Source organism: Molothrus ater, chromosome 28 (genome assembly GCF_012460135.2).
Source record: "Molothrus ater isolate BHLD 08-10-18 breed brown headed cowbird chromosome 28, BPBGC_Mater_1.1, whole genome shotgun sequence".
Lineage (NCBI taxonomy): Eukaryota > Metazoa > Chordata > Aves > Passeriformes > Icteridae > Molothrus > Molothrus ater.
Genome location: NC_050505.2, coordinates 4,576,219 through 4,602,889, shown reverse-complemented (window position 1 = coordinate 4,602,889; position 26,671 = coordinate 4,576,219). Strand labels below are relative to the sequence as shown.

Genomic DNA, 26,671 nt, shown 5'->3' with positions numbered 1-26,671 from the left:
CATAAGGATTTCCCATCCCACCTTGACTTCCATATCCATGATGATGATTTCCCATCCCCACAGTCATTTCCATTCCCACAAGAATTTCCCATCCCCGCAATTATTTCCCATGTCCACGATGTTTTTCCATCCCCATTCCCACTTGACTTCCATGTCCAAGAGGATTTCTCATCCCCACAGTCGTTCCCCATTCCCACAAGGATTTCCCATCCCACAATCATTCCCTGCTCCCTGGTTTGGTACTGAGGCAGTGATGCTGGTTCTGTCCTGGTTCGGTGACCCTGGTGTGGTGACAATGGTTCGGTGTCCCTGGTCCCTGGTTCAGTCGCGGTTCAGTGCTGGTTCAATGCCGGTTCGGTGGCCCCTGTTCGGTGCCAGTTTGGTCCCGGGTTGGTGGTCCCGATTTGGTCCGGGTTCTGTCCCGGTTCGGTGTACCCGGTTCGGTGTCCCCGGTTCTGTCCCTGTTCTGTCCCGGTTCTCTCCCGGTTCGGTCCCGGTTCGGTGGCGCCGCCGCTCTGTGCCTGCAGTACCGCCCGTGGCCGCTACGCGGCGCGAGAGCCCCAGCGCGCCCCGCGGGAGGCGTGGCCTCTCTGCTATGGGCGTGGTCTGAACATGGGGGCGTGACCAGTGTAGCCCCGCGCGCACGTGCGGGGGCGCGTAAGTGACGTCAGGCGCGGACGCCAAAAATGACGTCACGCGCGGGCGCGGTGGCGTCGCCATCATGGTGGGCAGAGGGTCCTGCCGCGTCCCGGAGCGGTGAGCGCGGCCCGAGCGCGGGGCCTCTGAGGGGCTGTGAGGGGCTCTGGGCTCTGTGGGGCCGCAGGGTGTGAGGGTCCCCGGGCCGGGAGACGCTTGAGGATCTCTGGGCAGGGTGGGAGCTGAAGGTCCCTGAGCCAGGGAGGATTTGGGGGTCCGGGGAAGGTTTGAGGGGGGATTTGGGGGTCCCAGACTCGGTGGGAGTTTGAGGGGGGATTTGGTTGTCTCGGACCTGGGGGAGGTTTGAGGGTCCCTAGACCAGGGCCGTTGTTCCCAGGCCGGGGTGGGCTTGAGGGTCCTTAGGACTGGGGGTGAATTTGGGGATCCCTGGGCCGGACAGAGTTTGAGGTATCCCCAGGACAGGGGGTTTGGCCGCCCATGGGCCGGGGGTCCCCGGCCATGAGGGATTTTTCCCCAGGGGGAGGCTGAGGGCTCTCAGTGCTGCTGAATTCGGGGTTCCAGCCTGGGGGGGTTGTGTTGCCGGCTCTGGGGGTGTCTGGGGGGGCCGGGCCGGGGGTCCCTGCCCTGTCTGACCCCCCCCCAATGGCTCAGGTGGACAAAGTACACCCCCCTGGGCCGCAGGATGCCCGGCACGCGCTTCGTGGCCTTCAAGGTGCCCCTGAAGAAGGTGAGGGGGCACTTTGGGCTGGGGGAGGGACGTTCCTTGAGGGAATTCCTGATCCCAAAATGCAGAGCTGGGTTTGGGAGGGGCAGCAGATGGGCTGTGCTCCAGGGAACGGGGACAGGAGGAAACAGCTCCTGGATGGACACCAGGAGGGATTTATTCCTGGGGAGGGAAGGGAGGTTTGGGACAGAGACAGGAGGAGAGGGAACAGCTCCTGGAGGGATTTCTTCCTGGGAAAGGAGGGGAGGATTGGGACGGGGACAGGAGGACAAAAATCAGCTCCAGGCTGGACATCAGGAAGATTTTTTCCTGGGAAGGGGAGGGAGGTGTTGGAGCTGGCCACCCTGGAGGTGTCCATGGAGCTCCTGCAGGTGGCACTCAGTGCTCTGGGCGGGGGACAGGGTGGGCATTGGGCACAGCTGGCACTGGGTGGTGTCCAGGGGCTTTTGCAGCCTCAGGGATTCTGTGGTTTGTGTGTTTGGGCTGAATTCCCAGCAGCAAACCTGCAGTGAGTGCCCAGCTGTGTTTGTCACTGTGAAAGTTGTCACTCACCACTGGGAGCTCCCAAAGCTCTGATGCCCTGAGCACATCCATAAACTGGATAATTTTAATGTCCTTTTCACCCAAACCAGGACAGAATTCAGTGACCAAACTGTGATTTTCTTTTTTTTTGCCTGGGTTGTTATGTCTGATCTCCAGCCCACGCCAGAGCAGGAGCGTCCCCTCTCCCCAGCCCTCACAACATCCCCAGGTTTTAGTAACTGCTTTAAACCATCATTTCCTTCTTTAAACCATCATTTCTTGCTTTAAACCATCATTTCCTTCTTTAAACCATCATTTCCTGCTTTAAACCACCATTTTCTGCAGTGCTTTGAGCAGAACCTCCTGCCAGAGGAGAGATTTTCCCCTCGGGACCTCATCAGGAAGGTGCAGGAGAGGAAGGAGGAGCTGGGGCTGATCATCGACCTCACCTACACCACACGCTACTACAGCAGGGAGGTCAGTGCTCAAAATGGGGGAATCCTCCCCAAAACCAGCTCAAAATGGGGGAATCCTCCCCAAAACCAGCTCAAAATGGGGGAATCCTCCCCAAAACCAGCTCAAAATGGGGCTGGGAGGGGCTGGAATGCTCTCCAGGGGCTGAGCTGCAGCCTTGCAGGGCAGTGGGGTGTTTCTGATCAAGTCTCCAAGCCCCAGATAGTTCATTACCTGGGATTGTGTAACTAATAAGAATTTTTCTGTGAGGAAAGCTGGGGTTTTTTCTGCTTTGCTACTTGTCATTCTTTAATTAATAAGAATTTTTGTGTGAAGTAAACTCATCTTTTTCTGGTTTTTTTTACCCGTGATTGTGTAATTAATAAGAATTTTCGTGTGAGAAAAACTGGGTTTTTTTCTTCTTTACTTCCTGTGATTCTTTAATTAATAAGAATTCTTGTGTGAGAAAAACTCATCTTTTATTTCCTGTGATTATGTAATTAATAAGAATTTTTGTGTGAGAAAAACTGGGGTTTTTTTCTGCTTTACCACTTGCCATTCTTTAATTAATAAAAATTTTTGTGTGAGGAAAACACATATTTTCTTGGTTTTTTACCTGTGATTCTTTAACTAGTAAGAATTTTTGTGTGAGGAAAACTCATCTTTCATTACCTGTGATTGTAGAATTAATAAGAGTTTTTGTGTGAGGAAAACTCATCATTTTCTGTTTTTTTTTATAACTGCTTGTGTAATTAATAAGAATTTCTGTGTGAGGAACACACATATTTTTCTAGTTTTTTTACCTGTCATTCTTTAATTAATAAGGATTTTTGTGTGAGGAAAACTGGGTTTTTTTCTGGTTTGCTACCAATGTTTGTGTAATTAATGAGCATTTTGGTGCTTTTTCTGGAAATGACTGAGGTTTTTCCCCAGGAGCTGCCCTCCACAATGCAGTACTGCAAGATCCTGACCATGGGCCACGAGATCCCCAACAGAAAAACCTTCCTGAGGTTCAGGGACCTGGTGAGAAGGTTCCTGATGGCCAACAAGGACAACGGTGAGCCTGCACTTCCCCTCTGGCCCAGCAGGGATTTCTTTCCCTACTCTGGGCCTGCCAGAGTCCAGTAAATGCAATAAATTGGATTTTCTGGGGAAGGAATCCCCCTTGGCTCTGATATCCTGGGCAGGGATGGAGGCAGGACTCACCTGGCTGGGCTTTGAGTGCCTCCCACCCCAAAGGCTTCTCAAAGGTGTGATTGGAGCCTTAGCTGGGATTGAGCTCTGGGACTGAGCAGATGAGCAGCCAGAATTAATGAGCTGAGTGCTAATTAGACCTGAGCACGTGGTGTGTGTGGGTATTGCACTGGGGGGGTTTGGGGCACATGGGCTCATTCTGGGGACATTTGGGACATTCGGGAGGGGAAGCAGCACGGGGTGCCCTGTGTGTGTTGCAGATAAACTGATCGGGGTGCACTGCACACATGGCCTGAACAGGACTGGCTACCTGGTCTGCAGGTGGGTGCTGCTGCTGCTGGGGGCACTGCAGGTCAGTTCTCCCTGCCCAGGTGGGCTCTGTGGTGGCAATTCCAGCTCAGTTCCCCTTGCCCAGGCAATTCCAGCTCAGTTCCCCTTGCCCAGGTTGGCAATTCCAGGTCAGTTCTTGTGGCAATTCCAGGTCAGTTCTCCCTGCCCAGGTTGGCAATGCCAGGTCAGTTCTTGCCCAGGTTGGCAATGCCAGGTCAGCTCTCCTTACCCAGGTTGGCAGTTCCAGGTCAGTTCTTGTGGCAATGCCAGGTCAGTTCCCCTTGCCCAGGTTGGCAATTCCAGGTCAGTTCCTGTGGCAGTTCCAGGTCAGTTCTTGCCCAGGCAATTCCAGGTCAGTTCTTGTGGCAATGCCAGGTCAGTTCTTGCCCAGGTTGGCACTTCCAGGTCAGTTCCCCTTGCCCAGGTTGGCAGTTCCAGGTCAGTTCTTATGGCAATTCCAGGTCAGTCCCTGTGGCAGTTCCAGTTCAGTTCCCCTTGCCCAGGGTGGCAGTTCCAGGTCAGTTCTTGTGGCAGTTCCAGGTCAGTTCTTGTGGCAGTTCCAGTTCAGTTCCCCTTGCCCAGGTTGGCAGTTCCAGGTCAGTCCCTGTGGCAGTTCCAGGTCAGTCCCTGTGGCAGTTCCAGGTCAGTCCCTGTGGCAGTTCCAGGTCAGTTCCCCCTGCCCAGGGTGGCAGTTCCAGGTCAGTTCCTGTGGCAGTTCCAGGTCAGTCCCTGTGGCAGTTCCAGTTCAGTTCTTTAGGCAGTTCCAGGTCAGTCCCTGTGGCAGTTCCAGGTCAGTCCCTGTGGCAGTTCCAGGTCAGTTCCTGTGGCAGTTCCAGCTCAGTCCCTGTGGCAGTTCCAGGTCAGTTCTTGTGGCAGTTCCAGGTCAGTTCCTGTGGCAGTTCCAGTTCAGTTCTCCTTGCCCAGGTTGGCAGTTCCAGGTCAGTTCCTGTGGCAGTTCCAGCTCAGTCCCTGTGGCAGTTCCAGGTCAGTTCCTGTGGCAGTTCCAGGTCAGTCCCTGTGGCAGTTCCAGGTCAGTTCTTGTGGCAGTTCCAGGTCAGTCCCTGTGGCAGTTCCAGGTCAATTCTCCTTGCTGAGCTGGCCTCCCTGGTGACCCTTCAGCAGGAAACCAGACTGGGGTAATTTCTGTGACCCCAAACTTGCAAGGATTCACAGGGGGTGCATTTTTTTTTCCCATCCCAAAATGCAGCGTTAAATGCTGATTCTCCATAAATAAAAAATTTAAAACTCCCCCGTCCTTTTTTATCTGTTTGTATCATTACCAGCCCATCAATATTTTCATAATTAATTGTTTAATTAGAGATGTTTTGCTGCTCTTTCAGGTACCTGATTGAGGTTGAAGGCATGGAGCCAAATGCTGCCATAGAGTGTGAGCATCCTGCTGGGATGGGGGTGTTCAGGGAGGGAAGGGCAAATTTTGGGAGGAAGCTTTTAAAAGAGGTTTTTTTAAAAAGTAGCTCTAAATGGCTTTTCTTTTTGTTTGGGAAAAGATTTGTGTTGAGAAAAGTGGGAAAACAGTTTATTTAACAAAGTGTTTATAGGTATGAAAAATTAATAATTATTAAAAATTAATAATGCTAAACAATAATTTTTTTGTTGTTGTTTTCAAGAGATATTAAATTAAATTTAGATATATTTTTTGTGGTTTGTAGTTTGGTTTGCTTAGTTTTTTATTAGTTTGTTTTTTTGTTCTGGAATGTAGTGTTTTAGGCTCTGGTGGTTTTTGGGCTTTTAGTTTAGAGTAGATTTGAACAGTTTAAAAAAAAAAAGAAAAATTATAGTTCAGGGAACTTTGTTTGTTTGTTTGTTTGTTTTAGTTAGCTAAAAACAAAGTGCAAAGTAGAGTTTTGGAGGGTTTCAGCTGCTCTGGGGTAACTCTGTGTGTCCCCAGTGTTCAACACATCTCGAGGGCACCCCATGGAGAGGAGCAACTACATCCAGGACCTGCAGAGGAGAGCCCCGAGGTGAGCCTGGCTGAAAAACCCCACAGAGGGCAGGGCTGGGGGGAGTTTATGGAGAAATCCGCCCTGTGAGGTGGAATTCCCAGGAAATCTGGGGCTGCTCCATGCCTGGCAGTGTCCAAGGAGCAGCCTGGGCTAGGGAAAGGTGTCCCTGGCTGGGATTTAAGGTCCTTCCCAACCCCAACCATTCTGGGGTTGGAGCTGGATGGAAAAACCCCCCAGGCCTCTTTCAGGGTGTGAAGAGCTGATGGGGTCACTCAGTGGGTGAAAAGCTCCATTTTCCCAGTGAAAACATCTGGAATTCTCTTTCAAATTCCCTTCCAAAGCAGCTGTGAGCTGAAGGATCTGGGCTCAGATGTGAGGAAGGAAAGCAGTGCCCCAGCAAAGGCCCAGGAGCACCCCCAGCCCCCCCTGGCAGTGCCCAGGTAGGTGTTGCCCCTTCCCCTGCTCCCTCCCTTTGGGAACAATCCCAGCTGGATTTTTCCAGGCTCCCCCAGCTCTGGGAGAGTAAAAAAAGAAATTCTGAAAGTTGTTCAGGGCCAAAATGGCAGCAGGGAGGCTCTTGTGCCTTGGGAATGCTCCCAAATGCTCACAAAGCATCTCCAGGACAGCTTTGGGCACAGCCAGTGCCAGCTGTGGCACAGCTGGGGCTCCTTCCCCTCCTCCCCAGTTCCTGATGGAGATTGAATAAATAATTCCTGATGGAGATTGAAACAAATTCCTGATGGAGATTGAAACAAATTCCTGATGGAGATTGAAACAAATTCCTGATGGAAATCCTGTCAGAAACCAGGAGTGAGCCTCTCTAAAGTTCAGGCTGCAGGAAAGGCTCTGGGTGCTCCCAGAGGGGCTCTGGGTGCTCCCCCAGCTCTTTTTTGGGTGCTGATCCCCAGTTTCCCTGCAGGAGCACCAGCAGTGCCAGGCAGAGGCAGGAAGAGCAGAAAAATCTGGAGCAGAGGAAGCAGAAAAAGCAAAATCATCTGGAGATAGAACATCAGGAACAGAGGAGACACAAAAAGCAAAATCATCTGGAGATAGAGCATCAGGAGCAGAGGAAAAAGAAGCAGAATCGTCAGGAACAGAAGCATCTGGAGATGGAACATGAAGAGCAAAGGAAGCAGAAAAAGCAGAAACATCTGGAGACGGAGCATCAGGAGGAGAGGAAACAGAAAAAGCTGAAACATCAGGAGCAGAATCACCTGGAACAGAGAAAGCAGAAAAAACTGGAGGAGCTGGAGCATCTGGAACAGAATCATCTGGAAATGGAGCATCAGGAGCAGAGGAAACAGAAGGAGCAGAATCACCTGGAACAGAGGAAGCAGAAAAAGCTGGAGCTCCAGGAGCAGCAGGGTCTGGAGCAGAGGCAGCAGAAAAAGCAGAATCACCTGAAGGTGGAGCATCAGGAGCAGAGGAAGCAGAAAAAGCAGAATCACCTGGAGATGGAGCATCAGGAGCAAAGGAAGCAGAAAAGGCTGGAACACCTGGAAATGGAGCATCAGGAGCAGAGGAAGCAGAAAAAGCAGAATCACCTGGAGCTGGAGCATCAGGAGCAGAGGAAGCAGAAAAAGCTGGAACACCTGGAGCTGGAGCATCAGGAGCAAAGGAAGCAGAAAAGGCTGGAACACCTGGAAATGGAGCATCAGGAGCAAAGGAAGCAGAAAAAGCTGGAACATCTGGAGCAGAACCATCTGGAGCTGGAGCATCAGGAGAAAAGGAAGCCAAAAAAGCAGAAACATCAGGAACAGAATCTGGAGCAGGAGCAGAGGACGCAGAAAAAGCTGAAACACCTGGAGCAGAATAATCTGGAAACAGAGCATCTGGAGCAGAGGAAACAGAAGGAGCAGAACCATCTGGAACAGAGGAAGAAAAAAAAGCTGGAACATCAGGAGCAGAATAATCTGAAGGAGAGGAAGCAGAAAAAACTGGAGCTGCAGGAGCAGGAGCATCTTGAACAGAGGAAAGAGAAAAAACTGGAACATCAGGAGCAGAATCATCTGGAAATGGAGCATCAGGAGCAGAAGAAAGAGAAGAAACAGAAACATCTGGAGCAGAAGAAGCAGAAACATCTGGAGCAGAATAATGTGGAGATAGAGCATCAGGAACAAAGGAAACAGGAAAAGCTGGGGCTCCAGGAGCAGGAGCATCTTGAGCAGAAGAGGCTGAAAAGGCTGGAATGTCAGGAGCAGAGGAAACAGAAAAAACAGAAACATCTGGAGCAGGAGAAGCAGGATTGTCTGGAGCAGAATCATCGGGAGATGGAACATGAGGAGCAGAGGAAACAGAAAAAACAGAAACATCTGGAGCAGGAGAAGCAGGATTGGCTGGAGCAGAATCATCGGGAGATGGAGCATCAGGAGCAGAGGAAGCAGAAAAAACAGAAACATGTGGAGCAAGAGAAGCAGGATTGTCTGGAGCAGAATCATCGGGAGATGGAGCATCAGCAGCAGAGGAAGCAGAAGAAGCTGGATAAGAGACAGAAGAAGCAGCAGAATTATTTGGAGCACAATGATCAGGAGCAGGAGGCCGTGGAGCCGCCCTGCCCTGTGCCCCCCAGGAACTGCTGGCTGTCCCCACCCCTCAAGAAGAAGAAGAAGCAGCACCAGGAGCTGTGTCCCCCCCAGAGCCCCCAGCCCAGGAGAGCCCAGCAGGACATGTCCTGACAGAGCCCCACCAGGAGAACCCTGCAGGGAGCAGCAGCAGCTGCCCAGGGCTGCTTTTAATCTGATTTTTAACCTGGTTTTTAACCTGCTTTTTCTCACTGCCCACAGCTCTGGTGCTTTTCCACCAGGAGAACCCTGCAGGGAGCAGCAGGAGCTGCCAGGCAGCAGCAGGTTTTTAAGAAAATCAATGCTGGTTTTTAATCTGTTTTTAAGAAAATCAGTGCTGGTTTTTAATCTGTTTTTTGCTCACAGCTCAGGTGCTTTTACAGGAATTTTTTCATCTGGTGCTGTGAGTGAGGGATTCTGGAATAATCCTAAAGAAACTTCCTCAGGTACCCCTGGACCTTCAACAAAATGGAGTTTTGTTGATTTCCTCAGGGCAAGGAACAGGACTGACCATGAAAACTCAGATTTTTATTCTCTTTTTTACCCATTTTTGCTATAATGGGTAAAATTAGCAACATTTTTTACCCGAGTATAAAATTTTTACTTTTGCTAAAGTAAATTTCCACGCTGTGCAAACTCCAGCCTGGCTGCGGAGCAGTGATTTCCCGCGCTGAGGGGGGGTCGGGCCCGGTTTTGGGGTGAGAACGGCCGGGTTTGGGTTGGGCGCTGCCCCTTTAAGAGCTACCGCCGTGACGTCACCACGCGCGACGTGATGCGGAAGCCGTTTCACAACCGGGCGGAAGTAGGTTGTGTGTGCTGCATACCCGGATGTTGAGGCGGCTTCTGATTGGCTGCCGAGAGCGAGGCTGTGGCAGGTGGGGAAGAACCCGGAAGTGCCGAGGGGGAACGGCGGCCGCCCGCGCCAGGTCAGGGCCGGGCCGGGATGGGGAGGGCCCTGCGGGATGGGGGGGCCCGGCCGCTGCTGGGGGGGGGGTCCCTCTGACCACCGGGGGCGGCTTGAGGCGCCGGGGCCGTGGTGCTGGGGAGTCCCGAGCTGCCCCGAGAGACCGCGGCAGGAGGGCTCTGGCTGGGGCGGTCCGGTATGGCGGCTCGGGCAGGGGGGGCTGGAACCTTCCCTTGAGCAGGGGGACCCTGCCCGGAGCGTTCCGGCCGCGGGATGTTCACTTTAGGAAGGGGATCCCATCGCGGAGGGATCCTGGCTGTGGGAACCTTTGCTTTAGGTTCCTGTCATAAATCTTAAATTAATTTCAAACCTAAATTAATTTGTAACCGCCATGTCTGCTGGGAACTGCTGAGGTGTGCTCAGGGCTGGGGGTTGTTTCCTCTCAGGACAGGGGGATTCGTTTTGGGGCTCCCTTTGCCCCGTTGTGGGGGGAGGATCTAGGAGTATCCTGTTGGGTCAGGATGGGTTTGGGATGGAGCCTGTTGGGTCAGGATGGGTCTGGGAGGATCCTGTTGGGTCAGGATGGGTTTGGGATGGAGCCTGTTGGGTCAGGATGGGTCTGGGAGGATCCTGTTGGGTCAGGATGGGTTTGGGATGGAGCCTGTTGGATCAGGATGGGTTTGGGAGGATCCTGTTGGGTCAGGATGGGTTTGGGATGGAGCCTGTTGGGTCAGGATGGGTTTGGGATGGAGCCTGTTGGGTCAGGATGGGTCTGGGAGGATCCTGGAGCCCCGTGATTCCCTGATTCTGGGATTCCCTGATTCTGTTATTCATGATTCCCTGATTCCGTGATTTCTGTTATTTCCATGATTCTCAGATTCAGTGATTTCTGTGATTCCTGATTCCCTGATTGCCTGATCCAGTGATTTCTGTGATTCCTCAATTCCCTGATTTCCCTGATTCCATTATTCATGATTCCCTGATTGCCCAATTCCCTGATTTCTCTGATCCAGTGATTCTGTGATTCTCTGATTTCCCTGATTTCCATGATTCCCTGATTTCCCTGATTCTCTGATTTCTGTGTTTCAGTGGTTTCTGTGTTTGAGTGATTCTGTGATTCCCTGATTTCTGAGATCCAGTGATTTCTGAGATCGTTATTTCCTCAATTCTGTTATTTCTTCGATTTCTGTGATTCCCTAATTTCCCTGATTCTGTGATTCACGATTCCCTGATATCCCTGATTTCCCCGATTCTCTGAATTCTGTGATTCAGGGATTCTGATTCCCGGATTCCCTGATTTCTGTGTTTCTGTGATTCCCTGATTTCCCTGATTCCCTGATTTCATGATTCACGATTCCTTGATTCCCCAATACCCTGATTTCTGTGATTCCCTGATTTCCCTGATTCCACAATTCACAATTCCTTGATTCCCCAATACCCTGATTTCTGTGATTCCCTGATTTCCCTGATTCCACGATTCACGATTCCTTGATTCCCCAATTCCCTGATTTCTGTGATTCCCTGGTTTCCCTGATTCACGATTCCTTGATTCCCCGATTCCCCGATTCCCTGATTTCTGTGATTTCTGTGATCCCCCGATTCATCATTCCCCAGTTCCCCACACTCTAACTCCCCCCTCTCTCTCTCTGTCTCCCCCCAGCCCCGTGCTGTCCCTGCAGCCATGCCGGGCCCGGGCAGCGCCAGCCTGGCCCCCGAGGAGCGGGTGCAGCGGCTGGTGCGGGCGGGCAGCCTGGTGCAGGTCAGTCAGGACGTGCCCCCGCGCCGCTACTTCCGCTCGGGCGTGGAGATGCTGCGCATGGCCACGGTGTACTGCCAGGAGGGCAACCTGGAGCACGCCTTCATCCTCTACCACAAGTACATCACGTAAGGGACCCTGCCGGGGGGCATGGGGAGAGGGGGGACACCCACGGGGATGGGGTCTGCTCCTGAGGGGATCTGCTCCTGAGGGGATCTGCTCCTGAGGGGATCTGCTCCCTGAGGGGATCTGCTCCCTGAGGGGATCTGCCCCTGAGGGATCTGCCCCTGAGGGGATCTGCTCCCTGAGGGATCTGCTCCCTGAGGGATCTGCCCCTGAGGGATCTGCCCCTGAGGGATCTGCCCCTGAGGGGATCTGCTCCTGAGGGATCTGCCCCTGAGGGGATCTGCCCCTGAGGGATCTGCCCCTGAGGGGATCTGCTCCCTGAGGGATCTGCTCCCTGAGGGATCTGCTCCTGAGGGGATCTGCTCCTGAGGGGATCCGCCCCTGAGGGATCTGCCCCTGAGGGGATCTGCTCCCTGAGGGGATCTGCTCCCTGAGGGGATCTGCTCCTGAGGGGATCTGCTCCCTGAGGGATCTGCCCCTGAGGGGATCTGTTCCCTGAGGGGATCTGCTCCTGAGGGATCTGCTCCTGAGGGGATCTGCTCCCTGAGGGATCTGCCCCTGAGGGGATCTGTTCCCTGAGGGATCTGCTCCCGAGGGGATCTGCTCCCTGAGGGATCTGCTCCTGAGGGATCTGCCCCTGAGGGGATCTGCTCCTGAGGGGATCTGCTCCTGGGGGATCTGCCCCTCATGGATCTGCCCCTCAGGGGATTGGGGTGCTCTGCCCTGAGGGGTTTGGGGTGCCAAACTGGGGTGAGGTGGGGTTTGGGGTAGTTGTGAGGGCTTGGAGAGGTGGGAGAGCCTCAGGGGTCTGGGGTGTTCTGCTCCTCAGGGGTCTGGGGTGTTCTGCTCCTCAGTGGTTTGGGGTGTTCTGCTCCCTGAAGGCTTTGGGGTGCTCTGCTGCTCAGGACTTTGGGGTGCCCTGTTCCCTGAGGGGTTTGAGGTGGTTGTGAGGGCTGGGGGAGGTGGGGCAGCCCCATGGGTCTGGGCTCTGCTGCTCAGGGGTTCTGTTCCCTGAGGGATCTGCCCCTGAGGAGTTTGGGGTGCTCTGCCCCTCAGGGGTTCAGGGCCCTCTGTTGCTGAGGGGTTTGGGGTGTTCTGCTCTTCAGGGGTTTGGGGTGCCAAACTGGGGTGGGGTTTGGGGTGATTGTGAGGGCTTGGGGAGGTGGGAGAGCCCCACAGGTCTAGGTTCTGGCCAGGGGATCTGCTCCCTGAAGAGTTTGGGGTGCTCTGCTGCTGAGGTGTAAAACTAAATAAAATTAAAAGGTTTAAAGGAAATAAATCCTCAAATGGTCCCTGGTCCCAAAGGAGGAGCTCCCTGCCCCCTCAGACTCAGCTGTGGGTGTTTAAAAGGATAAAAACTCCAATCCCAGCATTGCAGTGTCCTGTTCCTGAAGGGTTTTCCCCACATCTGCCCCTCCTGCTTTGCCCTGCTGTGCTCTGTGCTGTGCCCACTCTCCCCAGACAGCGTTGGCATCTCCGTGGGCACTTTCCCTGCCTGCCCCCTGTGCAGGGCTGCTGCCCCTCAAACCCAACACATTTTTCTCTGATTAGCTTTGCTCCCTGCCTCGCCCTTCCTGAGCTTTTATGGGCATGGTGGCGAGGCCAGGAGGCTGCTCAGGGAGCTGGGGAGTGTAAAACCTTTTGGGAAAGGTTCCCAACAAAGCCTTGGGAAGGGTTCCAGGCCCCTCAGGCAGCTGGGGCCGCAGGAGAAACGTTTTAACTAAACAAATGAGCAGCAGGCTGGGTCACTGCAGCAGCCAGAGGTGCTGGCTTGTGTCCCCAGCTGCTTTCAAATGATTCTCCTGGCATTTCCAGCCTGCTTGGAAACCTTTCCCACCAGGGAAAACCTTATCCTGGTGGGATTTCTGCAGCCCTGACCAGTGTGAGCTCCTGCCCTGGGCTGCCCAAAGATGGAATTTTGGGCAGGAATTCCCCCCTGTGAGTGTGGGGAAGGGCTGGGATGGAATTCCCAGAGCAGCTGGGGCTGCCCCTGGATCCCTGGCAGTGCCCAAGGCCAGGCTGGAGCCCCCTGGGACAGTGGGAGGTGTCCCTGCCATGGCAGGGGTGGCACTGGGTGGGCTTTGGGGTCCCTTCCCATCCCTTCCCAGCCATTCCAGGGTTCTGGAACCATCTCCAGGATTTTTAACCTATGTCTTGAGCAGCTTCCCCTGCCTTGATCCAAATGGATTCCAAGCAGGAACACTGGGCTGGTTTGGTAAAGCCCAATAAGAAGGAAAAAAGGAACAAGACACAACTTTTCTATAACACTGAGGCTCCTCAGTTTGCTTGGATCAGCTCCAGGGACTCACAAGGGCCTCGAGAGCCACCGGCTTGGCCTGGGCACCAGAGCTGGGCTTAAAAATAGTCCTGGCTCTGGCTGCTGTGCAGCTGCTGCTCTGCTGGGCTCAGGGCTTTGCAGCAGCCCAGAGCTGCTGGCTGTGGGAGCCTTTGGTGCTGCCAGGCCCCAGCAGGGCTGTCCCTGGGAGCCAGGAGCTGTTCCAGCCCTTGCCCTGCCTGCCTGAGCCTTCCTCTCCTCCTCCTGCCCACGTCTTTCCCTCCTTCCTGAGCTGTGCAAACCCAGCTGGCTCTGCTGCTTTTTCCATCCAGCATCTGCTCTTAATCCTGCCTAATTAATCCCTTCCATTGGCTCCTGAGGGGCTGGCAGGGCTCAGGGCCCTGTTGTGTCTCCTCAGCACCCTGACCTACTTCACACCCCCCCAGCTGGGAGTGGGACCTGGCTGGGATTGGGGTTCTGGGGGGCAGCCACGGCCTCTGCAGGGCTCCAGCTGTGCCCTGGCTCTGCTGATGCTGCAGCCTCACCAGGAGCATCCAGGGGGACACAAAGTCCCGGAGGGCTTGGAGCAGCTGGCTTTGTTTGCTGCACACACACAGTGTTGGCAGAGTTTCTGTGACTCCTGAGTTTTTCCTGTTTGGCTTTGCTTGGTTTGTTCTGCTCTCTGTGGCACTGTCTTTCCCTTTTTCCCCTTTTTCCTTTTCCCTCCCTTTTTCCCTCCTTTTTCCCTCCTTTTTCCCCTCCCTTTTCCCCTCCCTTTCCCCCCTTTTCCCAGGGGAACACAGGGGAAGAGCAGAGCTTTAAACTGGACGTTAAAATGAAATTCTTCCCTGGGAGAAGAGCAGGGAGCCCCTGGGTCCCTGGAGGTGTCCCTGGGCAGGGCTGGGATCACCCTGGGCCAGGGGAAGCTGAGTGGGGAGGATGCTGAGCTCACTCTTGATTTCCCTCCCCAGAATTTTCCCTGGGCTCAGGCTGCAGAGCCCAAAGGCTCCTTCAGCAGCAGCTGGGGCTGTTGGGAATTTGCTTTTTGCTCCCCTGCAGGTTCTCCCTGCCAGGGTCTGAGCTGATTTCCCCTCCCTTCACCCGCCCTGTGCCTCCTTGCAGAAGGACAGAGAGCTCTGAGTCAGCTGGGGTGGGATCCAGGATGCTGCCAGGTGTGGGCAGCTCCTCCCTGAGTCCCCACCGTGCCCTTGGTGCTTCAGAGCAGGTTAATTGATGGTTCCCTTCCCAGGAAATGTATTGATGGTTCCCTTCCCAACTCAAGTGTTTGTCCAGGTGTGAGGAGAGCCTGTGTGGAGCTCCCCCTTGGGACTGAGTGAGATCTGAGTGAGAGCAGAGCTGCAGGGGCTGTTGTGGGATGGAGCCTTCCTGCAGGCAGCCCGAGGGAGCACAGGGGTGCCCCAGAGCCCCCCTGAGTGTCCTGACCTGCAGGTTCTGTCCCTCTTTCCAGGCTCTTCATCGAGAAGCTGCCGCAGCACCGCGATTACAAAACCGCCGTCATCCCTGAGAAGAGGGAGACGGTCAAAGTAAGTGGGGACGTGGTCAGGGTCATCATCCCTGCCTCTGGGACCACTGATCCACACAAATGTGGGCAGCCTGGGCTTGGCCAGGCCGTGCTGAGCCCTCAGGAGTTCAGTTCTGGGCCCCTCACTCCATGAAATCCGTTGAGGGGCTGGAGTGTGTGCAGAGATGGGCAAGGGGCTGGAGCCCCAGGAGCAGCTGAGGGGGCTGGGAAGGGGCTCAGAGGGAGAAAAGGGGGGTCTGGGGGGACCTTCTGGCTCTGCACAGCTCCTGACAGGAGGAGGGGGTCAGGCTCTGCTCCCAGGGAGCAGGGACAGGATAAGGGGAAACAGCCTCATGTTGCACCAGGAGAGGTTTAAGCTGGATAAGTGGGAAAATTTCCAATAAGCATTGTCCTGTCCTGGCACTGGCTTCCACCATCCCTAGAAGTGTTCCAGAACACCTGGAGACATGGATTAGTGGTGGACAGCTGGGGGAATGGTTGTTTTCCAACCTGAGCAATTCCAGAGTTACGCTTTGGGGGGTTCTCACCCCATTACACTTGCACTGGGCTGGCTGTGGTGTCCAGCTGGGGTGTCCTTCCCTCCCTGTCCAACTCCCTGCTTTTCAAAGACCACGAGTGGTGGCTGGTGACTTCCTTTTCTCCAAGGATTCCCTTGGAGATTCCTCCCAGCCTCCAGCAGCTGCAGCTCCTCTGCTCAGCGCTGACAGAAGAGGAAAGCACAGCACTGCCCAAGCCCTTGCTCAGTGATTTTGGTGCTGCTTTTTGGGCTCTGCAGCTGCTCAGGTTTTGTTTTTCCCTGCCTTGGGGCTGCCCCAGGCTGATGCTGAGTTTCCTCCCCCAGCAACTGAAGGAAGTAGCCTTTCCCAAGGCCGAAGAGCTCAAGGAGGAGCTGCTAAAGAGGTACGCCCAGGACTATGCTAAGTACAAGGAGCAGGAGGTGAGTGACAGCAGAGGCTGCAGGCTGTGCTCCCCTGCAGCCCCTCAGCCTCGCAGGGCTCCCTGGGTGCTGGGGACTGTCCAGGCTGGGTGGCCCCAATGTCGCTGCTGGTGGCTCTGTCAGAGGTGGCCCTGGCTCTGCTCCCCGTGCGCCCCCAGCCAGCCTGAGCTGGGGCTCTTTGCTTGGGGTGTTCTCTCTGCCCCACCAAAGGAAAGCACCACGGGATGAAAAATTAGGAGCAGAAATTCAGTTTAAAAAGGGGAAGGGGTGTAGGGGTTGTAATTCCACCACAACCCCTGGATCTGTGTGGGCAGAGCAGTCACCTCTGCAGTCAGTTTGGCTTTGGACTTTAGAGCATAGGGGGAAATCAGCCTGGGATTGTAATTCCATGGAAAAGGGAGGGTAAAGCACTGGTTTTTCCTGCCCTTGGTGCAGCTGGCTCTGGATCTGTGCCCTACAAGCTGAAATTTCCTTGCACAGAATGCTGTTTGCTGGTGACCTTTAGGAATAACCTGGGAATGGCTGAGGGTCTGCCCTGGGCTGGTGTCCCCCTCTCTGCTGCTGTCCCTGGGCATGTTCCTCTTGCAGCAGCAGCAGGAGGAGGAGGAGTAATCATCACCCCTGTGGCTTTGCAGCAGCAGCTGGAGGAGGAGAGGACTCGTGTGGCCCGGCTGAAGCAGCAGCAGGCAGAGCAGGAGCAGTTCCACGCCTTTGAGGAGATGATCCGGCAGCAGGAGCTGGAGAAGGAGGCGCCTGAGGATAGTGCAGGAGTTTGGGAAGCCAGAGCCACAGTCTGTGGATGGACCCCTCATCCCTGGTGTGGAAAAGCCCCCGACAGATTTGATCCCAAAGGTTCCAGCCTCTCCAGTTCACCCAGCGAGCCCAGCAGCGGGGACTGTGCCCTCCAAACCTCCTGCTGTGGACAGATCTCTGAAGCCCAGTGCTCTGGGGAGCACAGAGAACAGTTAGTACCTCTTGGAGCAGCCCTTCTCCCTGCTGGGGCTCAGCCAGACACTGCCAGCTTCTCTGGAGAACCTCTGGGGCTTCTTCCCAGCCTCTCTGGGCAGCTCTTGGAGTCTCCTGGTGGTGGGGCTTTGCTCTCCTGGCTCACTGGGTGTTGCCCTCCCTGCTTTTCCAGCCCAGCTCTCTGCTCTTCCAGGGTCTGCAGCCTGGCTGCCTTTCCTTGATCCCAAAACTTGCTGGAGATGGGGTTTAGCTCCTGACTGAATCCTCCTCCTGACCAAATCCCTCTCAATGTGGTTCCAAAGCACTGATCCAGACACGTCCACTGGCTGAGTCTTGCCCAGTGTCACGTCCTGCTTTAAATAACACCTCCTGCGGGTGTGTGCTTTCATTTTTAGTCACAAAGCACTCCTTTTGACCCCTGCCAGAGGATGCTTCCCCTCTCCAGCTCCCTTTCCCTGCTCTTGGAGAGGTGCTGCGAGTGTCACAGTGACACAGTTCCCTGAGCTCACCCTGCAAGGTGACTTCACCTCCCCAGCTGGATTTTCCCGGTGCCCTCCCTTCAGCTCCTGCCCCCAGGGACCGTCCCAGCCCGCGCTCACTGTGCTCCCTGCTCCCCCAGGTGCAGCAGTGGATGTCCTCCGCCAGGTCATTGTCCCCAGGGAGCTGTGCCACAAGTTCCTGCAGCTGGCTGACACCAACACCGTGCGGGGCGTGGAGACCTGCGGGATCCTCTGTGGGAAGCTGGTAAGGACACAGCCCCCACGGGCACCCCAAAAGTGCCACGAGGGGCTGCTTGGCACGGTGCCACAGCTTTGGGAGCGGCTCAGGGAGCCTGGTTTTTGTCCTGGGCTCTTCAGCGGGGTGTCAGGCTTCCATGTGAGTGTTAGGGGATGATGTGCCTCTCCCTTTCCTCCTTTTTGGGTTAGGGTTTCCCCACCCTGAGTTCCCATTCAGCTTTTTCTCTCCCATTGGTGGCATTCCTGGTGGCATTCCTTGTCCTTTGGGTGTCCCAGCTGGTGGCCCTCAGGCTTTGTTCCCCCCCAGACTTTGCGTGCCCAGGTTTTGGCAGCTCTGCCCCGAGCCACTCCCAGAAGTTTGCTTTGAAATGAAATTGTTTGATGGAGCAACTTCCTGCAGCCCAGCTGCTTCCAGACTCTGGGGATGCTTTAGGGATGAGGCATCGTCCCCTCTGCAGTGAGAGCTGGGTCTGGGGGGTGTCCAGGGCTTCTCTGAGCTCCTGGGGGTGCTCTGCACAGCAGGGAGAATGAAACAGGGAAAAAATCCTGGAACTCCTTTGGAAAAATCCTGGAACTCCTTTGGAAAAATCCTGGAACTCCTTTGGAAAAAATCCTGCAATTCCTTTGGAAAAAATCCTGGAATTCCTTTGGAAAAAATCCTGCAGCTCCTTGGAGCTGCACCTGCAGATGGGTGGTGGATGCACCCATGTGTAGGACTTTGCCCTCTGTTGAGGGAGTGACCAGATTATTCTTTGTCTCCTTCAAAAGGCAAAAAGCCCAGAAGTTTTTCTCCACAATTTGGTAAAAAAGACACCTCATAAGACCTTTGAGACCTCACTTTAAACTTGGGGCTGCCCAGTTGGACAGGGCCAAGAGGTCTGGCCTGGGTAATTCACTAGAAAAACAGAACAAAGGAAATAATCCCATTTGTGGGGTGTTATAGCAGGAGCAAAACCCTCTTGCCCTTAGCTCAGTTTTTCTCTGTAAGAACTTTGTTGTTTTGCCTTTTATTAAAACTTTTTCTGTTTCCAACACTACCTCAGAAGCCATCCTGCTGGTTTGATGGCATTCAAAGTGGCTGAGCTAGCTCGGGTGCAATAAGTTCTCTAAAAGCTCACAAGACCTAACTCAAAGAGAAAACCATCATCCCTGGGCTGGTCCCAAGGCTCAGCACGGTGCTGAGGTGCCCCGGAGGCGTGACCTGGGTGTCACAGCCGCCCGTGGTGGCCCTGCCTTGCAGATGAGGAACGAGTTCACCATCACGCACGTCCTCGTCCCCAAGCAGCTGGGGGGCCCCGACTCGTGCACCACGGAGAGTGAGGAGGAGCTCTTTGTCATCCAGGACCAGCATGGCCTCGTCACCCTGGGGGCTGGATCCACGTGAGTCCCCAGCCCCGAGGGAAGGGCTGCGGCAGCAGGAGGGGCTGGCAGGGAATGGCCACAGCCTCTGCTTCGCTCTGGGGCAGCCTCGTTCCCTGCTCTGGTGGGGAAAGCCAGGCCTGGGTAATTTTGGGTCCCTTCTAAAGCATCAAGCTCTTTGAAAGGGAAAGAGGAAAGGTTTGGATGAGATACTGGGAAGAAACTCTTCCTGTGAGGAAGGAGAGGTTTAGATGAAATACTGGGAAGAAACTCTTCCATGTGAGGAAGGGGGAGAGGTTTAGATGAGATACTGAGAAATTCTTCCCTGTGAGGAAGGAGGAAATGTTTAGATGAGATACTGAGAAGAAACTTCCCTGTGTGGAAGGAGGAAAGGTTTAGATCAGATACCCTGTGTGGAAGGAGGAAAGGTTAGATGAGATATTTGGGAAGCTCTTCCCTGTGAGGAAGGAGGAGAGGTTTAGATTAAATACTAAGAAATTCTTCCCTGTGTGGAAGGAGGAAATGTTTAGATGAGATATTTGGGAAACTCTTCCCTGTGAGGGTGGGCAGGCCCTGGCCCAGGTGCCCAGAGCAGCTGGGGCTGCCCCTGGGTCCCTGGCAGTGCCCAAGGCCAGGCTGGAGCCACCAGGGACAGGGGCAGGTGTCACCCCATGGCAGCAGTGGCACTGGGTGGGCTCTAAGGTCCCTCCAACCCACCCCATTCTGGGATTCTCTGGAGCTGCCATCTCAGACATGAGGCTCCCGTTTCCTGCGGCTGAAGCCAGCCCTGGTGGCTCTGTGGGGACACCCCTGGCTGCTCTCCTGGAGGGACACAGCTCCAGCCCTGTGAGCTGTGCCAGCTGCAGGCTCCTCCCTGGCTGTCCCCACGGAGCCCTTGGGATCCCTGCCAGGCCAGGCTGAGCAGTCTCTGGAAAGCAGCAGCTGCCTGAGGCCTTGGGCAAGGCCGTGGTGCTGCAGAGCTGTTCCAGCCCCTCAGGGCTGTCCCCTGCAGACCCACCCCACCCAGACAGCCTTCCTGTCCAGCGTGGACCTGCACACCCACTGCTCCTACCAGATGATGCTACCAGAGTCCATCGCCATCGTGTGCTCCCCCAAGTACCAGGAGTGAGTCTGGGGGGCCACGAGGGGCTGTGGGGGGCCACGAGGGGCTGTGGGGCACCAGGAGTGAGTCTGGGGGGCCAGGAGGGGGTTTGGGGTGCCAGGAGGGGCTGTGGGGTGTCAGGAGGGGGTGTGGGGGGCCACGAGGGGGTGTGGGGGGCCACGAGGGGCTGTGGGGGGCCAGGGGTGAGTGTGGGGTGCCAGGAGTGTGGGTTGGGATCCATGGGACGGGATGGGGATGGGATATGGGAGATGGGATGGGATGGGGATGGGATGGGGATGGGTTGGGATGGGATGGGGATGGGATGGGATGGGATGGGGATGGGGATGGGGATGGGGATGGGGATGGGATGGGATGGGATGGGGATGGGATGGGGATGGGATGGGATGGATGGGATGGGATGGGATGGGATGGGATGGGGCAGGATGGGCCTGCAGAGGCTGCAGAGCTGCTGTTCTCGCTGCAGGACAGGGTTCTTCAGGCTGACAGAGCATGGCCTGGAGGAGATCTCATCCTGCCGGCAGCAGGGGTTCCACCCACACCCCAAAGAGCCCCCTCTGTTCACAGTGAGTGCCCTGGGCAGGGGGTGGCTGTGCTGGGTAAACCCACCCCGAGCTGCTGGGCTGGGGCAGGCAGGCTCAGCCTGGCAGGGGCTGCTCTGCAGGAGCCTCCTGAGGTGCTGCAGGTGCTGCAGAGCTGCAGGAGCAGGGCCAGGCAGCAGCCCAGGGCTGTTTGGGGTGGGGGATCTGTGTCTGGGGCCTGCCATGATCCCCGTGTGGCTCCAGGCAGGGCCAGCAGTTGGAGTGGTGCAGGAGCTGGGCCCAGGGGCTGGTCTGGGTCGGCACAGGTTGTGTCAGGAGATGGGGACACCTGAGTAACCCCTGTGCCCTCCTGTCCTCTCTTCCAGAGCTGCAGCCACGTGTCAGTGGTGGAGAGGGACGTGGTGCTGCTGGATCTCCGATAATCCTCCGGCCTTGCCCCCTCTCAGGAGCCACCCAGCTCCCCTGGGCCCTTTAGGGACTCTTCTCCTCTCCTGTAGCAGATGATTCCCACCACGATCCCTCCCTGCCTCCCGCACACCCCTGGGAGCCCCTGGGCCCTCAGTGCCTGCTCCAGTGGGCTCCAGGTGTGGGGAGAGGCCAGCTGGGAGCTCAGAGCCAGAAGCCAACACTAAAGCAGTTGTTGAACTCTAACCCACGGCCTCCTGGGGAGGTTCTCTGTGACTTGCTGCCACCCTGAGGTGTGGAAACCTCTTCAAGTGCTTTTGGGACTTGTCCCCTTTAACCCCTGCCCTGTTTTGTCCCCATTCTGGGCTGCTGGAGGAGCTCCCAGGAGCAGATAAACCTTTCCTGTGGTTTAAACCCAAACCTTGCTGACCCTTCTGAGCCCCACACCAGCTCAGCTCTGCCTGGGGAGGGGAGAGGGGCCCAAGGGATCCTTTGGGACCCCTCTGTCAGCATCTCAGGGCTGCAAATCCCTGGATGTGGCCCTGCTTTGCAGCCCAGCTGTGGTTAGGGACGTCTGGGCACTCATCCCTTTTTCCTGGCCTGGTGTTACCATGGAGGAGCTCGGTGTGGCTGCCACCACCACTCCAGGATGGAATTCCAGCAGCTCTGACCACTTCATCCCAGTCCAGGATGGGATTTCCAACAGCTTTGACCTCTTCTGTCCCATTCCAAGGTGGGGTTCCAGTGGCTTTGACCATTCCAATCCCACTCCAAGGTGGAATTCCAGCAGTTTTGACTTCTTCTGTCCCACTCCAAGATGGAATTCCAGCAGTTTGACCACCCCAGTCCCACTCCAAGATGGGATTTCCAGCAGCTTTGGCCACTTCCCTGCTCCCAGCTCCCCGTGCCCTGTGCTCACCCCAGAGCTGCACAAAGCCTGGCTTAGCAAGCCTGGCCTGGCCAAAGCCGAGCTCAGCCCCTGTGCAGGACCCTCCTGGAGGTGCTTTGGTCGGGTGCCAAGCCCAGATTGTCCTGGCTGGCCCTCAGGGGGAGGGAAGCAGCAGAATCCAAGGGGGCAAAGGGGAGGGAATCATCCCAAGGTGGCAGAGAGGGAGAAGGGAATCATCCCAAGGTGCCAGAGGGGAGGGATTCACCCCAAGGTGCCAGAGAGGGAGAAGGGATTCATCCCAAGGTGGCAGAGGGAGAAAGGAATCATTCCAGGGTGGAAGAGAGAGAAGGGAATCATCCCAAAGTGGCAGAGGGAGAAGGGATTCATCCCAAGGTGGCAAAGGGGAGGGAATCATCCCAAGGTGGCTGAGAGGGAGAAGGGAATCATCCCAAGGTGGCAGAGGGAGAAGGGATTCATCCCAAGGTGCCAGAGGGAGAAGGGATTCATCCCAAGGTGCCAGAGGGAGAAGGGATTCACCCCAAGGTGCCAGAGGGGAGGGATTCACCCCAAGGTGCCAGGCAGCTGTTCCGGCCGTGCTCTTGTCCCCAGCAGCGTGGGATGTTCGGCACATGGGGAAGGGGCTGGAGCTGCCCTCCCTCCCACCTGCCATGCAAGCAGCCCCGTCCTTTGTGTCTGGCACACATGGATGGGATTATCCGGGCTGGATTTTCCCCCCTTCTCCCGGAGCTCTCGGTGGGCCGGGCTCTGCCCCGGGGGGATCCTTTCCTTTGGGCTCGCCGCCTTTGCGTGACAGCGCCGCTGCAGCTTGTCCCCAGCCCCTTTGGGAACGGGCTGGCCCCGGGCTGGGACGGGAGGGAGGAGCCTTTAGGGCATCGCTGGGAACTCGTTTCCAGCCCTAATTAATTGAAGCCGTGCTCGGGAGGGGGTGCAGATTCCGTGGTGTTCATCCCACAGCTCCTCACCCCGAGTGGGGGCACCCCGAGTGGAAAATCCCATCCTGCAGGGCAGCAATTCCTTCAGATCCCTGGGGATTCATCCCAGCTCCGCGTCCCAGGTGTCAGCTGGCTCAGGAGAGGAGCTGGTGGCACATCAGCGCTTTTGTGCTGTCCCAGTGACTGGTGAACCCTCCCAGGGAACTTTCCTTGGGCCCGGGAGTTCCTCAGGTCAGGGTCGGCTGCCACTGAGCTCCCAGTGCTGCTCCCAGCGCTGCTCCCTGAGCTCTCACCTTTTCCATCCCATTTTCCCACCCCAGCTCCCTGAATCCTCACTTTGGGTGCGTCAGTGAACGTCACTCTCCAGGCACTGCTGCCCGGCCTGGCTCTCCAGCTGTGCCAGATGTGACCGTCACACCCTAAACCCACCCAAACCTGGGATGGGTTTGGGAGGAGCTCGGCCCGAGGATAAACCAGGCTCGGTGATTTATTGCCTGTGTGTTCTGGGGGGATCCCGCAGGCAGGGAGCTACGGGCGATGCTTATCTCCACCTCGGCACGGGGCACGCATCCAGATCTCTCTTTTCACGCCTTTTGCCCTTCCTCAGCAGCATCCCCGGAGCTTCCAGGCTCGAACATTCCCCGCGCGGGCGGTGCCGGCCCCGGGGCCTTGGTCCCTGTGCCTGGGGGGATGCCGGGCGTTCCTGCGAGCATCCCGGGCCCGCCGGGGCCGCGGGATTGGCTGCGGGGGCCAAACCTTTCCTTTTTAGGCTGCGCCCGGCTCCGCTCGGGGCTGCGCTGCCGCCGGCCCCGCTGCGGCCCCGGCCGGCCGGGGATGCTCCAGGATCCCCCCGGGCTCGGGGATGCTCGGGGATGCTCCGGGATCCCCCCGGGCTCGGGGATGCTCCGGAGCTGAGCCAGCCCCAGCCCCAGCCCGGGGGATGAGTCTGGGGGTGCCCAGGGGGGCTCGGGGCTGTCTGTGGGGTTTGGAACGTGCCCCTCTCTGCCTGGGGTGGGATGGGGTCCTGCCACCGGCTCTCTCCACTCGGTGCTGCCTCCATGCCCCCCGTGCCCTCCCCACGCTGCTGGGTTTGGGGTTTAATTCATTTTAAAGGGTTTTTTTCCGTGTTAGGGCAGCCTCTCCCCTCGTGATCTCGTGTTTGGCGGGGACACAGCTGGGCTGGGTGTGAGGTGACAGCAGGACCCGGGGCTGGGGGCGTGGGGGACACCCGGGCCAGGGGACACATCCAGCCCCTGTGAGCTGCTCCACGGGGAAAGGGACCCGGCAGAGCCATCCCTGGGGACACTGGGGCTGTGGATGGGCTGGCGGTGCTGGGGACACACTGTGGCCCTGTCCTGGTCCATGGGTGACAGCTCAGAGGGGACAGAGCCTCCCTGGGGCTGTAGATGGGCTGGCAGTGCTGGTGACACCCCATGGGTGACAGCCCAGGGCCCCTTCCCTCCCTCTGGAACCATGGGGGGGACACCAGGACCTTTGTGTCCCTGCCTGTGGTGACAGCTCCTGCTCGCTGCTCCAGTGCTGGGATGTCCCTGCCCCGGGCACAGCTCAGGACCAGCCTGGGCCTGCTGTGCCTCAGTTTCCCTGGAGCCCTCGCTGGCTCCGGGCGGTGACTCGGGGGCGTCTCTGCTGCCTCCCCTGGGTGCTCCCTGCTCAGGGCCCGTTGTCCTTAAAAAGGCAGCGGGGAGTTGGGAGCCTCTGGTTGGGCTCTGCCAGGGCTGGGGGTGGCCCCGGCCCCCCCGGGCTGTGGCCGGGCTCGGGGACAGCCCCCACCGTGTCCCTGGGGGGCTCTGAGCTGATCCCCCCTGCAGAATCCCCCCGGGAGGGACCAGACCCGGGCTCGCCCTCACTGCGGGGTCGGCACTGGGACCCACAACCCCTGGGCTGGCCCAGGCCGAGCATTTGGGGCTTTGGGACAGCAAAAGCCCAAAAATGGGGGCGGAGAGAGAAAACCACGGGGAGAGGCATCCCAGGAGCGCCGGGTGCCAGGCCCGGGGGGGAAGCGAGGCCGGGAGGAGCTGGGGCGGCTCCGGCAGCTCCGATCCCGGCCCGGCCCGGGGGTGTCCCCGCGGCAGAGCCCCCCCGGCCGCCCCACCCCCGCGGGGGCTTCTCCAGCGCTCCCCAGGAACTGCGGGCGCCTCCAGCTCCTTTTCCCCTGCCCGTCGCTTATAAGGACTTGTGTCTCACTTGTTTATGGCAGCGCAGCATAAAAGGAACGGATCCCGACGGGGCTGATGCTCCCAAGCATCCCTACCATACATTTTCCTACAATAATTAACCGGGCTGGGTCCCACCACCGGCCCGAGGTCAATTTAATGAAATAAAACACCTTATATGGCCATATGGCCAACACACCATCACTGAGCCTATTTAGGGTCTTTGTTTAGAGCGGATCCGCCTCTGAGGTTCCTCGGGCTCGCCGGTATTTATACCCACGGGCTCCGGGGCTCGGTCCCAGAGGAAAGGAGCTCTCGCCTCCGTGGTGAGTACTGCCCTGCCCAGCCCTGCTTCCCTTCTTCCTCGCAGCACTCCGGGCAGCAAAAACACCTCGGGAGGTTTTTTTTGGGGGGTGTCCCAGCGTTTCAGGGGTGGCACCAGCTGGGTTTGCCTGGCACGGAGGGGGTGCCAACCTCGGCACGACCCCACAGCTGGAGGTGCTGGGAGCTGGGCTGAGGCCAAGGCAGGTTGTGCTCTCACAGAAATCTCTGCGATTTGGGGTTTTTCTTTTGCTTTTTGGGCTCCTGCAAGGTTTTGCCTGTTTCCCTCTGGATCGGGGAGCACAGGGGGCACCCCCTGGGAAGGGCAATTTTATTTCCCCCCCGTCTTTGGGAGCGGATGCGAGGTCAGAGCAGCAAAATGCTGCTGAGACTGAAGCGGACGAGAGGGCATCACCTGGCACCCCCTGGCAGGCACCACCTGGCACCCCTGGCAGGCATCACCTGGCACCCCCTGGCAGGCATCACCTGGCACCCCCTGCCAGGCAGCACCTGGCACCCCCTGCCCGCTTCGGGGGGCACCGGCCGGGCACGGCAGCACTGGAGCTCCCGGGGAGCCTTTGGCACTGATTTTGGCCACGAAGAGGCTGCAGAAGGATGGAGCAGCAGCAGCAGCAGCAGCGTGGAGCAGCAGCCACGGGGAACGAGCATCACCCAGGGAGGATTTACAGGGCTGCCCTTCCCCGAGGACTCCGACAGCTCCGAACCCAAATCCCCAGCGATGGCACGGGATGAGCCCCATCCCAGCCTGTCTGTAACCCCCCTTTCCCCCTGGCCAGCTTTTCCCCCAGGTCCCCCCAGCACCGAGCGCTGCCACCCCGCCATGTGTGACGAGGAAACCACGGCCCTGGTGTGCGACAACGGCTCCGGGCTCTGCAAGGCCGGCTTTGCTGGCGACGATGCCCCCCGCGCCGTCTTCCCCTCCATCGTGGGCCGGCCCCGGCACCAGGTGGGTACCCGGGGGGGCCGGGGGAGCCCCCAGCCCGGCAGCACAGCCTGGCTAACGAGGCCTCTCTCGCCGTTAGGGTGTCATGGTGGGCATGGGGCAGAAGGACAGCTACGTGGGCGACGAGGCGCAGAGCAAGAGGGGCATCCTCACGCTCAAGTACCCCATCGAGCACGGCATCATCACCAACTGGGACGACATGGAGAAGGTGAGGCCCTGGCGGGGCGGGGAGAGGGGTCAGCCCTGCCTCGGTTTGGGGTGACACCCCCGGTTCTCTGCCCGCCCCAGATCTGGC

At 57.1% G+C, this 26,671-nt stretch overlaps 3 protein-coding genes across 4 annotated transcripts in view; all 3 read left to right on the top strand.

Moving 5' to 3' along the window:
* The first annotated feature begins 721 nt into the window (after positions 1-721).
* On the top strand, positions 722-9,046 carry DUSP11 (dual specificity phosphatase 11). 2 transcript variants are annotated; one of them, XM_036396592.1, is made up of 9 exons: positions 722-756; positions 1,309-1,384; positions 2,249-2,380; positions 3,290-3,413; positions 3,811-3,871; positions 5,221-5,267; positions 5,790-5,862; positions 6,189-6,284; positions 6,764-9,046. In XM_036396592.1, the coding sequence occupies exons 1-9, from the start codon at positions 722-724 to the stop codon at positions 8,517-8,519; spliced, it is 2,400 nt and encodes a 799-aa protein (XP_036252485.1). In that variant the 3' UTR covers positions 8,520-9,046. The 2 variants fall into 2 exon arrangements, with proteins under 2 accessions (XP_036252485.1, XP_036252484.1); XM_036396591.1 differs by having other exon boundaries at positions 6,186-6,284.
* Positions 9,047-9,184: 138 nt separating this feature from the next.
* On the top strand, positions 9,185-21,495 carry STAMBP (STAM binding protein). The gene is given in 13 exon segments (XM_036396594.2): positions 9,185-9,270; positions 9,273-9,331; positions 10,970-11,193; positions 14,935-15,010; positions 15,851-15,946; positions 16,582-16,695; positions 16,697-16,910; positions 17,532-17,656; positions 18,890-19,015; positions 19,018-19,029; positions 20,021-20,133; positions 20,595-20,694; positions 21,036-21,495. Coding segments are annotated over 13 exon segments (1,353 nt in total). The 5' UTR covers positions 9,185-9,233; the 3' UTR covers positions 21,093-21,495.
* Positions 21,496-25,937: 4,442 nt separating this feature from the next.
* LOC118695171 (actin, gamma-enteric smooth muscle) overlaps positions 25,938-26,671 on the top strand; it is a 2,970-nt gene continuing 2,236 nt past the window's right edge. Inside the window, 3 exon segments of the mRNA XM_054517482.1 lie at positions 25,938-26,379; positions 26,456-26,584; positions 26,665-26,671. The exon segment at positions 26,665-26,671 is cut by the window's right edge and continues 91 nt beyond it. Of these exon segments, the coding sequence (XP_054373457.1) occupies positions 26,152-26,379; positions 26,456-26,584; positions 26,665-26,671 (364 nt within the window). The 5' untranslated portion in view covers positions 25,938-26,151.

What these genes read in the sequence shown, in the direction of transcription:
- DUSP11 (XM_036396591.1), top strand. Translation starts at nt 722, where the DNA reads ATGGTGGGCAGAGGGTCCTGCCGCGTCCCGGAGCG. An exon ending in TCCTGCCGCGTCCCGGAGCG is followed by an intron (nt 757 to 1,308) that starts GTGAGCGCGGCC and finishes CCAATGGCTCAG; the next exon opens with GTGGACAAAGTACACCCCCC. An exon ending in CTGCAGAGGAGAGCCCCGAG is followed by an intron (nt 5,863 to 6,185) that starts GTGAGCCTGGCT and finishes TCCCTTCCAAAG; the next exon opens with CAGCTGTGAGCTGAAGGATC.